This window comes from Etheostoma cragini, chromosome 2 (genome assembly GCF_013103735.1).
Source record: "Etheostoma cragini isolate CJK2018 chromosome 2, CSU_Ecrag_1.0, whole genome shotgun sequence".
Classification (NCBI taxonomy): Eukaryota; Metazoa; Chordata; class Actinopteri; order Perciformes; family Percidae; genus Etheostoma; species Etheostoma cragini.
In genome coordinates this window covers 4,430,254-4,444,560 of record NC_048408.1, presented here as the reverse complement: position 1 = coordinate 4,444,560, position 14,307 = coordinate 4,430,254, and the positions used below count along the sequence as shown (strand labels likewise).

Sequence of the window (14,307 nt, the reverse complement as noted above, 5' to 3'; positions counted from 1 at the left end):
CCCCCCCCCCCCCCACACACACACTTTCTGTCTTTGTGCTAAGCTAAACTAACCGGCTGCTGGCAGTAGTTTTATATTTACCGTATATACACAAGAGTGGTAGAAATCTCATCTGACTCTCTGCCAATAAGTATACTACCCAAAATGTTGAACTAGAACTTTAAAAGTTGATTAAAATAGCACCACCTTTTTTATTCCTTGTGAGCCACTAAATATATTTTGTTACATAATTCTCACACCAGAAACAGTGGCTAATCAGGTTACAATCATCATAGCACATCAAATAAATGGCAAGAGTTCAAAAAGAAACTATGTGAATACTATAGTATTTAACATCTGCAATATTCTCTGTGTTTTCTGCAATATAGCACTCGTTAACCAGGACTCTCTCGGTGAGAAAGGCATCTTACGAGCAAGTCGACAGAAACACCTGCTGTCAGAGCTGTGTCATAATGACTGCTGTCTAACTCTGTGGAATATGACATATAGGGCCTAGTGGATCTGTCTTGAAAATCTGTCTCTGTCAAAGGCTTTCAGAGTCCCTGAAAGAGTCTTCAATGTACTACTACTTATCCCACAGATGTTGGGAGTGCAGTCAGTCAATCATGTCCGTTCTCATTCGTCATCTTTATCCCTCTTATGTTACACGTTCTTATTACTTTATTTTAATGTATCTTTGTAATCAGAGTTTCAGATTTATTCATACCAAATGGTCACCAAAATATGGTGAATGGTTGACAAAACTTAATTTACTTCTACTGTAATACAAAGCATGCTATGAGCTCTTTTTATTTAGCAGGTGATACATTGTTCTCAATTAATCCTGTCCGAAAACACTTTGAGAAAAGCAATGTAAGTAAATATGTTTCATTACAGCCACAGAAACTTGTTTTATTGGTTGCTTTGTTTCAGATTTCCTTTTTTTTAGTATTGTTATGCACCTGACAGTGGGCCTGTCTGTTTTTCTTCTTACCTACGAGATCCCATTCCCCGTTGGGTATGTAGGTGGAGATGTCCACGTCCATCATCTGGAGGTCCAGCAGCCAGCCGTTGTGGGTCCAGGAACCAAACTTTAGGTCACACTTCTGCACATCGAATGGGAACCACCGCACATCGATGTAGCAGGTACTTTTCAGGATCCCTGCAAAGAAGTGTTTGAGGAAAGTTACTTTTGGCACTAAACACTTACATTATTTTTTTATGTGATTTGCATAATTTGTTTAAAATCTCAAGTAATGACTGCATTAAAATATTTCCAAGTCATTTCACTCTTTAAAGCCTCACATTTTTGAGGAAAACGTGCCAACCACAGTCCCGGGATAAGTGTAAGTGTATTGATCAAGAAGCGCTTCAATGTCATTTAATGCCAAATTATACACCAAAACAACTCTTTTTTAGTAACAAAAATCATCCTTTAAGTTTCTTATTAAAGGTGCTCCTTCAGAATGTTAGCATGTACTGTCCCTCTCGCTCCCACAGATTTTATCCTCATATATCCACGAGTGCAAACAGAATAGCTTTGTCTCGTCTGGCTCAGTACGACCCACTTTGTTTGTTTCCCCATTTCCAGAGCCTGTGCCATGTGTGAACAATCCAATTTCTTTTTCAGTGCACACACAGAGTAGACAGCCAGCAGACCATGAGAACATATTCACTGAATTTCACAAAAAGTGTATTAGATTAGAATCACAGACTGCACCTTTAAATGAAGTGAAAGAAAATTTAATATACGCATTTCCAAAAGTACAAAAGTCATCTGAGGAAGTAGTGATATATAGGTCACATATAACTGTCTCAAAAGTGTTCACCTTGTGGCACATCCTACAACACGCGACGCATTCACAATGACACGCTTTTAAAGTGGTTGTATCTAACCTTGGTCTCTAAAAACCTTTTACTTTTACTCAACATTTTGTATGTTTTTAACTTTGGCACCGTCTCTACACCAGCAAATCACCCAAACTGTAATGTCTCTTAAGATGTGAAACCATACTGTAAAGACCAAAAAATTAAACATGAATAGTGGCAATGCAGTGATAAGATATAGTTGAGAAAATGGAATTGAAAAGTGTATTTTTTTTTATTATGGTTGAAATGTGACAAAGTTAGAAAGAGAACGTTTTGAATGTCTCACCTGGTGGGATGTACTGGCAGGATCCTGAAGCATTTACCAGCACATTTGTATGGAATGTAGCATCAAACCTCTCATCAGCACTAAAGGGAAAGACGTGTGGATACTGTGACAACAGTGTTAAAAGAAAAAACCCTCAAAACAAGGATAATAGTGAGAGGGGGAATGAAAGGGCCAGAGCTAATAAAGGTGATTGGGAGCAAACTACAAAAGTAAAGACAGATAAAAAGAAAAAGCCAGACAACAAACAGCAAGTGAGAATGAAGGTGACAGAGCAGGTAGAGACGAGGGATTAGAGACAGACAGTGATTCATTTCACTGATCATCTTAAACAAACATGGCTGTCCCCTATCAAGACGTCCTTCAAACAGACTGGGATTATGTACACCCAAAAAACTGGCATAATAACAAAATCACACATTTCACACAAGAACGAAAATCCTAAAACATAAGAATAAAAGAAAGATTTTTTTACTTTCTGTTAGTAAAACTAAAGGACTCCACATATCTAACACATGACTGTGTTAGATATGTGGAGTCCTTTAGTTATCTATCCTTTTCTTATACTATAATTAAAAATCTTGGGGATTTTTTTTTTCTTTTGATATAAAGTGTCTGCGTATATTTAAAATACATGTACGTAAAATAAAATTATTGTATTGATTGTATTGTATTGGCTAACTTTATACCTTTAAGAAGAGTTTTCTGAGCTGGAAAAATTACACTCAGTTGCATAGTAATTGTTAACTAAAAAGCATTCAGAGAGCATATCTCCATCGAGCTACAAATCCACATTTGCCACACCTCTAAGAATTTGGCAGCCAAACCATTACAAAAACATAGTAACACTGTGTGTGTATAATGCCAGAAACATTGTTTTATACTTTTTAGCTATGTCTGTCTTTTAATTCCCAACTCTGGTTGAGTCTGAAATATCTCAACAACTATTAACTGTATTGCAATGGCTTTTTGTACAGAATGCAGAGGATGAACCTGACTTTTCCTCTTGCTCCACCAACAGGTTGACTTTGAAGTTAAATGTATTGTCTACTATTGGATGGATATCTACAGACAATCATGTTTCACTCAGCACTTGGCTTATTATAACTGTTGATGTGTTATCAACAGTTTCCCTTAAAGCCCAGCTGTTCCTCAGTACAACCTTACACCTGCTGGGATGGCAGATTCATCACACCCTGCTTATTCCTTTTTCACCCCTCTACCGTCATGCAAGAGGCTAGAAACCATCACTTCTAGACCCACACACATCCAAATAGCATTTACCCACAGGCTGTGAGGGCCCTCCATTCTCATCAGCAACCCTTATCTGTCCGGCTTACACAGCTCCGTCCTCCTCCTCAGGGTCACGAAAAGGCACTAGCACTGTCAGATCTATTTCTGTATTTACTGTATTTACACATTGGTAGCTACCCATGTGTCTCTGTTTTAAATTTGCTGTTTTGTTTGTATGCCATTGTCCTATACTGTCTTGCATTGTTCTGTGTGAGCAAAATCACCATAACCAATTCCAGGTGATTCACTTTGGCAAAACAAAGACTTGAACTTGAACTTGAACAGCAAACCGACAAATGGACATAAAAATTAAACAGGACTATAAATATAACCACCTTTACAGAGGTAATGAAACAGCAAAGTGCTTTCTATGATGGCAACATATTATTAATGGATTTATTCATGACTAGAATGCTGAGCTCCCCATACAATCTCTGACAGAGACATACTGAATGAAACCAATTTTAAACAAGAAATGAGTGCTCATCCTAGCCAGACAAAACGCTGTGACTCGTACCATCTTCTGTTATTGTTCTTTACTTTTCTACCACTTACAGTATGAGACTGGGAGCAGTCGGAGATTGCACGGGGCATGACTAAACACTTCCTGAAGGCTTTTTGTGGGACAGGTACCTACATCAATTTTAGCTAAATGTGCCGGGAACGAGTCCTAAATCAGAACAAGGCTTTACCTAATGCAGATTTATGGCCTCCTACTACAGTACATCAATAATCCAAATCTCTTTTCATTAGCAGAAGGTAGAAACACAAAGAGGCTAAGGGAATACTTTGGAATAGCTCTAATCACTCTTATTCATCCATAAATTAGCTAAATTAGCATTTAGCCTTGTGATGGTATTTGGAATACATCTACCAAACATATACTATACATTAATTGGCAGCATTAGCATTTTTGGGAACATTGAAGAAATGTAGAGACGTATATCATACCTAAACATGAACATGACAAGAGATTATTTGATGCATAATCTTAATCACATTTTAAATAGATCACCAAGTAATTGAAACATGTTTTAAAAAGGTCATGACGTGGAAAAGATAGAGACCTGATGAAGCTGTGGAATCCCAACAAAGACCCTTTGCCTGCAATGGGATTCTTCAAAAATACAATCTTTTTTTATTAGCTCTTGAATGGAAAATCAAAAGACACATTTGAAATAAACTGTCTTGCTATGTACTTCCAAAGCAATACAAGTTGTCAAAAGTGCAAGCTCCCAGCCGTTAAGAATGACTACAAACAACAGTGGAAAAATGGGTCTTCAAAATGGATCCATTTCTTTAAGTGTGCAGCCACAGAAATCCACAAGAATACAATTTTAGGCAAATAACCTTCCCTCTCCTACAGTACAGAATATATATCTAATGGCTCAATGAAATGGCCCACCCATATTGACATGTCATGCCTCTGAAAACACTGTTAGAGTATATCTTTAAAGGGTAACTAGCGTTTTTAAAGGGTACAGTCTTTGATATTGGTCCAGTATTACGCAAGATCGCTGCAGTTGGCAGCGGTTAAACAAGCTACAATGTAAGTTAATAGTACAATCAAGCTTGTCACATTTGAGTGTTCTGTACATGTTCTCTTTCCTGTTTTGTTTTGAAGTCTGTCTCTTCTCCCTTGTCCCTGTTGGTGTATCACCTGCCCCTTGTTAGTCCTGGTTACCCTGTGAGTTCAGACTTTGTGTTTCCTTGGTGTCTTGTTGGATCATTGTATTCTGTTTGCGTGTTCTAGTGTGGAGTCTACCTTGTTGTCTCAGTGTCCCGGTTTGGAAATGCTGTTCTTTGTTTTATCAGCATTTCTGGAATGGGTGCTGCATTCAATACTCCTTTTATTGGTTCTAGCTTTAAGTCAAACTTTAGAAACCATCAATCAGAATACCCTGTCACACATGTATTAAACATAATAGTTACAGTATGTGCTAGTGTTGTAAAAGTTGATTACCGTCTATTAGGTGCAATGCATGCTGGTTGTGAGCTCGTCACAGCAGATTGTTGTAGATAGTGCTAAAAAAATGGTCTAATCCTACTGCTCAGCAGCCAATGGGCAGATTGGAATTATCTCATATACTTCTAATATCTTTTCTGGCTTGCTTCATTAAAATAGAAATGTATAATTTTACTCATGATTTATATTGCATGCATAAGGAGTGTCAGTTTCAATCAGGGTCTGTGTCAGGACCAAATTGCTGTTATCGTAGCGATCGCTGATCCTCACCGTAAGCTGCTTAATGTTCTGTATCATCCCTGTTAGCCAAACCTCTCCCTTCTTACTCTCTGTCCCTCATGCACACGCTAAGTGGGAAATCTGTCACAAGATAACACCCTCCATAAAAGAATCCTCAATCACCTTGAAGGTACAGCTGTAATGCCACTGTCATCAATCAACTCCGCCATGGATCGTGTTGTCTTTCCTCGGAACAAGTGTGATTCTTCAAGTGTGTCAGTCTAAGGAGGCGCGAAAAGTACTGATGCATTAAAAACATCTTAATCCCCTGTTAAATACCCTCTCTAGTAGCTTGACAGTTTAATAATGGTCAACAATCAAATAACCTTTCTCCCCTGCTACCTTTTGCTTCAAGCAACACACACTAGGAAAAAGCTGTTTTACTCACATAAACACAAGCGATCTGGTATTTCCTCAACGGGCACATTAATATGATTTCTGTTTGAATCGTCTTCCATAACTCTTTTATGAATGTGTGAAACTGTATACAATTGCTTTCCATTGACATAAGTTGATATCAAATGCAGAATCTGATTTTCTTGCCCGTTACTGAATTTTATCTAACTAAATCTTTCTATCTGTCTATCTTGGTGCTGCAGGCAGACACATAAATACAAATGGAATCTTCCGCAGCCAAAATAATTTGAAGATGAAAACACATAACTTCTGCATAAGGTAAGCATTTTTTTTTTTTCTTTTTTCTTTTTCAAATACAATGTTTCCCTTTAATTGTCCTTTTGGACACAGTGTTCCATAAAGACAGTCCTCATATTCATTTTTTCAGCTAAATGAACACGACTGAATCGCTCATATGTGCCAGACATAGTTATCCCACTAAATGTACCCAATAAGAGGAACATTGGATATTTGTTGTTGTTTTTCAGTATGTCACAGCTGCAAGAGGTTAACTGTTCCGGATGTTTTTGTTTACAATGCTGTAGTAATAAATATCTAAAGGTTGCTTTTTTGAAGAACAAAACTGAACATCATTTTGATGTGCACAAAAATCTGAAACACAACAAACAATGCACAATGATCAAGCGGCTCATTGGGAAACTTGAGCTTACACTGAAAGTCTCATTGTTTGACAAAGGTTTGATAAAGAATTGAGCGCAGCCTGAAGACATTTTTCAATAAGACATTATAGAGTTTGATATGAAGGTGGTGATGATTAAGGTTACAAACATGCAGCAGAAAAGATAAGATTAAGTCTAAAATAAAGGACCAACAGTATTGTATAAATTAGAAAAATAAGGATATATTGTATTGCGTACAAATTACAGTACATTACAGCACTCTGTTCACATTTCCAGCCACTTAGCACAGTGTTTTTCAGTGGTCTCATAACTACTGCCCATTGCAGGCAACAGATGCAAAGCCCCATGGGAGTTACGGTTTATGTCTTCTCTAGAGGGAATCGGCTTAATCATTCATTAAACAAGTCTGTAACCAAGAGGGAAATTTCATCTGGGGAATATTTCTATCGACTGTAAACTGAGCCCACTGAATCTAGATTATTCGTCTATGTATGTAAATGCAGAGGAAGTAAAGAAAAAGAGAGGATGACAGAAATAAAAAAATAATTAAAGGATCCAAAACAGAATGAAAAAGCTAGAGCAGTGAGAGACTAACCAATGGGCTGAACATGCCAGTGGCCTATAGCTGATATAACTTTCCAGCAAAAATGAGATTTCATCATTTTAGCTGCCTTTCATCATCTCTTAAATGCAGTGTGGTGCTATGATAAATCACCCTGTCAGTACAAAAGTAAAGAAATTCTGAGGCTTTGTAGTAGGCATTATATATTAAATTATTATAACAATACTGATTTGGGATTATGAACCTTGCTAGCTTAAGATGTAGGAAAGCAGATTTAAATCATGAAACTCACAAGTAGTTGCTGGAAGAACTTCTGCAATTGGGATAGTATTAAGTGGGAGAGAAGAGACAAGAGATGACAGAAAAAAAATTAAATATACCCTACCTGTTATAGAGGAGGATATCTGGGACCCATACCAAATTGGAAGGAAAACGCAGGTTTTGAACGCCGGGGTAGCTCTCTGGGTTCCATGACAGGTAAATGTCTGTCCAATACTGAAACAACAGTAGAGAGAGTTAATGAGAGAGATGATGAGGTGGGGACATAAACACATGACAATAATAGTTGTGATGAAAGTGATGGAATGACTGAACAGGTGACAAATAAACAGAAGTGTATCAAAAATGAGGAGAATGCATAATGTAAGGCTCTTAACTGTTGGTTTCTGGTTTATATATCCCAGTCAGGCGACCCAATGTGTTGGTTTTGTTGTTGATACTATTACTAGCAAGCTTCACAGCTGACAGCAACACACGTTCTATCGCTTAAATAGTGTTGGTACAGTGCCACACAAACTAATCCTTGCATCATCATAGCATCGTTTCTAAAATATAAAACCCGGCATGCAACATAAATGCAGAATGTTCTATACAATTACCTAAAACCATTAGAAGTAAGAACATTAGCCCTTTAGCCAGGTTATTATTCCAACAACTGCTAGCTCTGACACTTTGTCTCCAGCTCTGCCAATGATGATGCCTGCCAATGAAACCTTGCCAAGCTAACAGTTGTTGACTTTGACTCCAATTCGAGCCTGGGTCAGTACTTAGCAGGGGGCTAACTGAGCCAAGCATCGTGTGTGTGTGTGTGTTTGTGTGTGTGTGTGTGTGTGTGTGTGTGTGTGTGTTTGTGTGTGTGTGTGTGTGTGTGTGCCTGTGTGTTTGTGTGTGTGTGTGTGTGTGTGTGTGTGTGTTTGTGTGTTGCCCCTGTCTCGTTTCATGCCTAACAATACAGTATGTAGCAAGATCATGTGTGATTTGTAGAAGGGAATACTTATTACTGTTTTGACATGTAAATACATTCATTTGTTTGTAACTTGTGTATGTGTGTGTGTGTGTGTGTGTGAGTTTGTGTGTGTACACAGTATAGTACATGTATAGAAGTCAGATATAGATGAGTCAGATCCAGATGTTCTAGTCAAAGGGCACATTCTCTACGGAGCAAACACAGTCCCATTGCGGCCACACTGGGCACATCTGTTTGTGCGTCTGTGTATGTCTTTTGTGCATGCATGGACATACGCATTTGGATATTATGAGATGTGTATTTTTGTGCTCTTCAGACTGATAAATGTGTGCATATTTCCGTGCACGTGCAAATCTGTCTGTGCCATATGTGCCTCCATCTACAGTACGAAGGTGACTTTAAAATTCACACAGAGGCTGTCTGAGTTGAACCATTTCAAAGAAATGCCATCCTTCTGAAGTGGGCCCACCAACATATGTTACCACTCAGGCAGCTAATGACTTAATCACTCCACTTGTCATCTGTGGGCCTTGGCAGTTTGGTGCTACTGAGCCTGTCTTTCATCTTGCTCACATTGGCTAAGAAAACACAACTAACAGCCAAGAAAACACATTACAGCCCAGTAACTTCATAATCTGTCAGAGAGAGATGAGGAGGACACTGGGCTTCATAAGGTAACAGCTGTCTAAGAATAGGTTTCGGAGTTGCATGAAAAAAGGCCCTCCACTTTTCAGTGTCTATTATTTTGCTAATTCAATAAAAATCCATTTTCCAGGTGCCAGCACTATATAGTATTAAGTTGCTGTGAGCTGTAGCCTGCATTCACCACTTCTAAACAGAGGCAGCACAATCTTCCATATTATTCCTTCACAGCGCTGTGCAATGCAAGAAAATCTTAAAACTGAACCGGGCAGACACAGAACTCTTTATTGGACTCACCCTGGGTCAGGTTAATTAAGTTATACAACACTTACAACACTCATACATTACCGTTGCCAAAATACCCCCGCAAATCAAATCCCCTTTTTCACCTAATAACCTAACCTGTATGGAAATGAACACACACACACATCTCTCTTCTCTCAAACAGTCGGGTTTTGGTGGTTGATATGAACACAGATATGTGCTGATTAGCTCTCATAACGGGCTGGGTGGGTAGCGCACTGCCATGAGTCTATGAGGCCAATGTCTGATTACTCCACATTTTCCTTGTGATATTTTGTGAATACATTCTGAATCTGCAACGTTCTCTGCCAGGTAAATCAGTAAGTCAGTAGTAGGCTCTACAGTGGAGTTGGATATATGAAGTGGTTTGGGGTTCTTCTCTGAGTCATTTTGTGGTCCAAATTGGTTTGGTAGAATTCTACACGCAGCAATACCACAGGCCAAGCAATCAATTTTCAACAGACGCTGCACTACTACTAAAAATAATATATATATATTTTTTAGATCTGTCTCTGAGACTTCTGCCCTCACCCCAAAACAATGTAGGTCAATTTAATTTCATTTGTTTGCGCACAGCAATAACTACATATATTTCAATTTTTAACAGTAATTCATCTTTCCAGAAATAATCTCATGGCCACTCTGGATAATCCACAAACCTCACACTAAACAAATGTTTTAGGAACTATTTCTTTGGTAGAAAGTAGTTCAAGTTAAAACTGTTGATCTGTGGATTCATAGATTCAACAGGGCTCCTGGACAGACACATAACTATCATATTCAACTATATTGTCTTCACGTGAAAGAATATCCGAGACAAATAAATTAAAATGTAGAGTAACAGGTTTTTTGGGGTGAACTGGCCTTTTAAAGGTCACTCTTCCAGCAGCCTGGCTTTAGAGGAGGAGACAAAAGTAACACCCAGTTATTAGAAAACTTAAGCTCATTACAATTCTCACAGTAAAAATCCCATGAAATCCTATCCATTTGAATGTGGGACATTCTTTATTGACTGATAAACCTGTAATCCTCAAATCCTCCATGATGCAGCAGAGGTTAGCCTGCCCATTCCCCCTGTTTACTGCCTTTAATGTACTTCTCGACGCTCCTTCAGAATCTGCTGCGTCTGGAAAGGCCCTTAAGCCATTACACCAAAGTGGAAGCCGGTGGCTTCCTGAATATAGATTCATTCATAACTTCAAAGCTAGTCAGCAGCCAACTCAATCTAAATAAGTGTAGGTTGAGACATCCTCAACCTACCTGTTCATTTGGTTTAAATCCAATGGGTTTTTTCCATTGACTTTTGGAGTGTTGCAAAAATAATCTCTTTGGCAAAAAAAAGTTTATGATACTTATCTGTTTTGTTCAGCAAGATAATCTTTACACATGTACACCCTGTTTATGGTTATTGAAGCGTAAATACAATCACCATAAGTAAAAACCATACGCTAGGCTATGATCACACTCCACCACGGTCGCATGCAGCGCCAGCTACGACAACTGAAGATTTTAACAAATACGTAAGCTGAGTGGCCGAACTGGGCTATGTTATAAGTATGGTAATTAGATCAGGCTGTTATTGGCTTATAAACCAATAACAGCCTGATCTAATTACCATACTTATAGCACTAGCTAGCTCGGCACTGCAATACAAAAACAATCCATCTCTTGTAGTGACTACCTGGGACGTGGACTCGGTGTTGCCTTCAAGCACTTCTAATCTAATCATTTGTTTGGTGATCAAGTGCAAATTATTTAATCAGACGCCTTCTTGCTTTAAAATGAGTCAGCTGTGGAGATTAAGAAATCAGCCACGGACAGCGTTGATAGCATTCATGGAGCTAATGTTGATTAGCTAAGTGCAGCTGATAATGTAATTTCAGCCAGGAAAATCAATGGCTGCCAGGTAGAAATGTTTAAAAAACATTGGAGTAATCAAACTGCACTGCTATCATTGTGCTAGAACGGAACACTTACACTTACAGGCGTAACAGCAACTCAGGCTTAAGAAAGCAGTTAGGTACCAAGTGTTAGGCTGAGAAACGTCTTGAAATAATATCTATGATTTGATGGCTTATTAAGATATATTTATCCTTATTAACCTGTGACACAGCCTTATGCTGACAATAAATATTTATCATGCTATTATTAAGTATCGTAAAAAGAATAAATTACCCCAAAAATATAATTTTTGACAACCTTATGTCTACTGGCTTTTTATTTTGTAGGAATAGAACACTTGCCATTTGACACTATAGTTAGGCTTATGTATTTTGTATTGTCACATGAGGCCCTGGAGTGTCATAACTGTGATTGTTGTTTTGGTCACAAAAAAAGTTTCTGTTCAAATCAAAAGGTTATTGTTTACTGCTCTAGTCTGACTCGATGCCTTCAACAGCAATTAGATGTGAACCCTTTTTTGAAAATGTGAATGGCTTTCCAAAAATATACCAAATGACAATTATAACACAGTGATCACACAAAAAGTGTTTGGAGAGGAGACATACCAGCTGCAGCCAGGCATTCGTCATCATCACCTGGTTCTTTTCATCCTGGAGGGGGAACAGGGGAGGAGAGAGAGAGAGAGAGAGAGAGAGAGAGAGAATATAATCAGCAGAGTAGACAGAGCTGTTGACAGATCGGAAAGGAAATTATTCCGCAGGGTGAGAGAACAAAACGACTTAATTTCTGGTAAACATGAGGTGAGACTATGAGACAGATCGGCTATGAAGTCAAACTGCAAGCCATGAAACTCAGAGCTGGTGTTCTCTCTGAATGACAATGCACTCAGCTTTTTTCCTTTTACAAGATGATAGTAATGTAAGGAAACAGATGCAGAAGAAAAATGAATTAATAAAATAGGACAAACTGCAATTTTCCCAGGAAATTGACGGTGACACTGAGCAGAAACGATGCAGCTTTTCAGAAATTCCTATCTACGTCATGAAAACAGAAATAAACGTACTCAGTGGCTCCAGCTGCATTTTATGTTACACAAGAGCCAGTTCGTCACGGTCAAAGGGCCAGAGAGGGGAAAGGGAGGGAGGAAGCGCAGACGTAAGGATGGAAAAAAGTTTTTAAAAAAAAGTGAGAGGAATCAAGAGTGACAGAGAGATAATTCATGAGACAGTGAAGAGAAAAAGATAGAAAGCGGTCAGAAGTAGAGCCACAAGGATCAGAGCAGAAAAGATTGCGAGGTGGGAATGGAGTCTGTTTTACACAATCCTTCATGACAGGGACAACTTTTGCTTCTTGTAACACACTGGTACTCTGCGTCTGACATAAGTCCGCCCTCTTACACCTGAAAAATACTCGACAGCATCTTCTAGTCTCTGTTTTTCCACAGATTAGTCCTTTTTTTGATTCATCACACTGTCTTTAATAACACCGCGAGTTCAACCCTTTGGAATGTTTGCCTTTGATGTTAACTGTGGTCAAATCAGGAAATCAATTTCTATTTCTCAACCCACCAGACCTAATCTACTGGATAGTTTTATCACACACTTTCATTCAGTTCTCCCTCGTTTCATGCTGTCATTTCAGAGGTGGAACCTCAAAAATGAAACTTGTTCTTATTTTGTGAGACAGTCACAGAGGAGTGTGCTTAGACTGTATCTTAAAGGCCCAGTGTGTAACGTGTTTAGCTGTTCATTACCAAAATGAGTGTTGGCCATTCACAAACCTTTCCTTTTTCATGAATATGTCCCACCCCCAACAATTCCAAGTTTTCCTTTTGGCTTGAAATTTTACATTTGCGTGAACTGGGGTGGATGCTCTATGTTCACTAGGGAACCGCGTCTGGTAAGGGCCATACTGCGCCGCCTTCGCGTTTTCTCTGTCAGATGAAACACTCACAGGTGCTGCTAATGGGCATCGTCGCTTCCTGGCCCTGGCAAGTTAAAAGAAGGAAACGTCCATGATCACACGTATTAAAGATCAGGAGTCTTTTTTTTTCTCTGCCCAGAAAAAGGATAAGATAAAAAAAACGCAAGAGAAGGCTACCGTAGCCGTAATACACACTTTGAACCGCGTGGCGCGAGAGAGTTTATTGTGATATATGATCTCAATGCTGGATGGGAGAAATTCCTACACATTGTACCATAAGGTAGTTGTACGACCAATTATTCATAAACATTTAATTAAAATGGCTATAATTTAATGGTTTGATTCTGCCAGCCCTTCAATTAATATAGTCCTTTTTGGAAGTAATGTAAAGATTGCACAATTTGTAGTAAATGGGATGAAAGCACCAGTATTGTCTATCTGTGAATAGAAAATGTGTTTCTGATTAAGGTAACACAGTGTATTGTGTTGTTTTTTGTATAAAATCAGATTAAAGTCCATAAGCCTTTCTTGAAGTGCACTTGTTTAAATGTCATAACACAGGGTGAGTGTTGAGTCTGATGATCATTTTCAGTCAGCCACCTCAGTTGTATTGATCACATATGGAGGATTGATTTGTAAATCCATAATAAAGTCATTTATAACCGCTTGTTCTAGAAAGAAAGGACACACAAGTGGAGACTGGATGCCCTCATCAATTCTAAGAAGGTTATAATGGACAAATTTTGTCGGATCGATTTTAACGATTGATTTTCTGGACAAATGCAAAACATCCAGTCAAAAAATCTAAAGCCATCTTACCTGGTTCTACAGTTTCAAACAGTCACAAGTATTAGTCTACTACTAACATTTGTGCACATTTGCATCATTTCAGTTTTGTAAAAAGCACAGATTTTTTATTTTATTTAAATTTCTATGTAATTTACATTTTTTACATTGTTATAGTTCTTCAACTAAACCTGACACTTTCAAAGAGTAAACGATCCGGGTGATGTCTCAGTACAT

General features: G+C 38.4%; 1 protein-coding gene across 1 annotated transcript in view; it reads right to left on the bottom strand.

The window, feature by feature from the left end:
• chrna8 (cholinergic receptor, nicotinic, alpha 8) overlaps window positions 1-14,307 on the bottom strand; it is a 41,766-nt gene that overhangs the window by 7,424 nt on the left and 20,035 nt on the right. The window contains exons 3-6 of the mRNA XM_034897180.1: window positions 11,967-12,011; window positions 7,654-7,763; window positions 2,135-2,214; window positions 974-1,141 (exon numbers count right to left, since the gene is read on the bottom strand). Coding sequence (XP_034753071.1) covers window positions 974-1,141; window positions 2,135-2,214; window positions 7,654-7,763; window positions 11,967-12,011 — 403 coding nt within the window. The remainder of the gene's footprint in view (window positions 1-973; window positions 1,142-2,134; window positions 2,215-7,653; window positions 7,764-11,966; window positions 12,012-14,307) is intronic.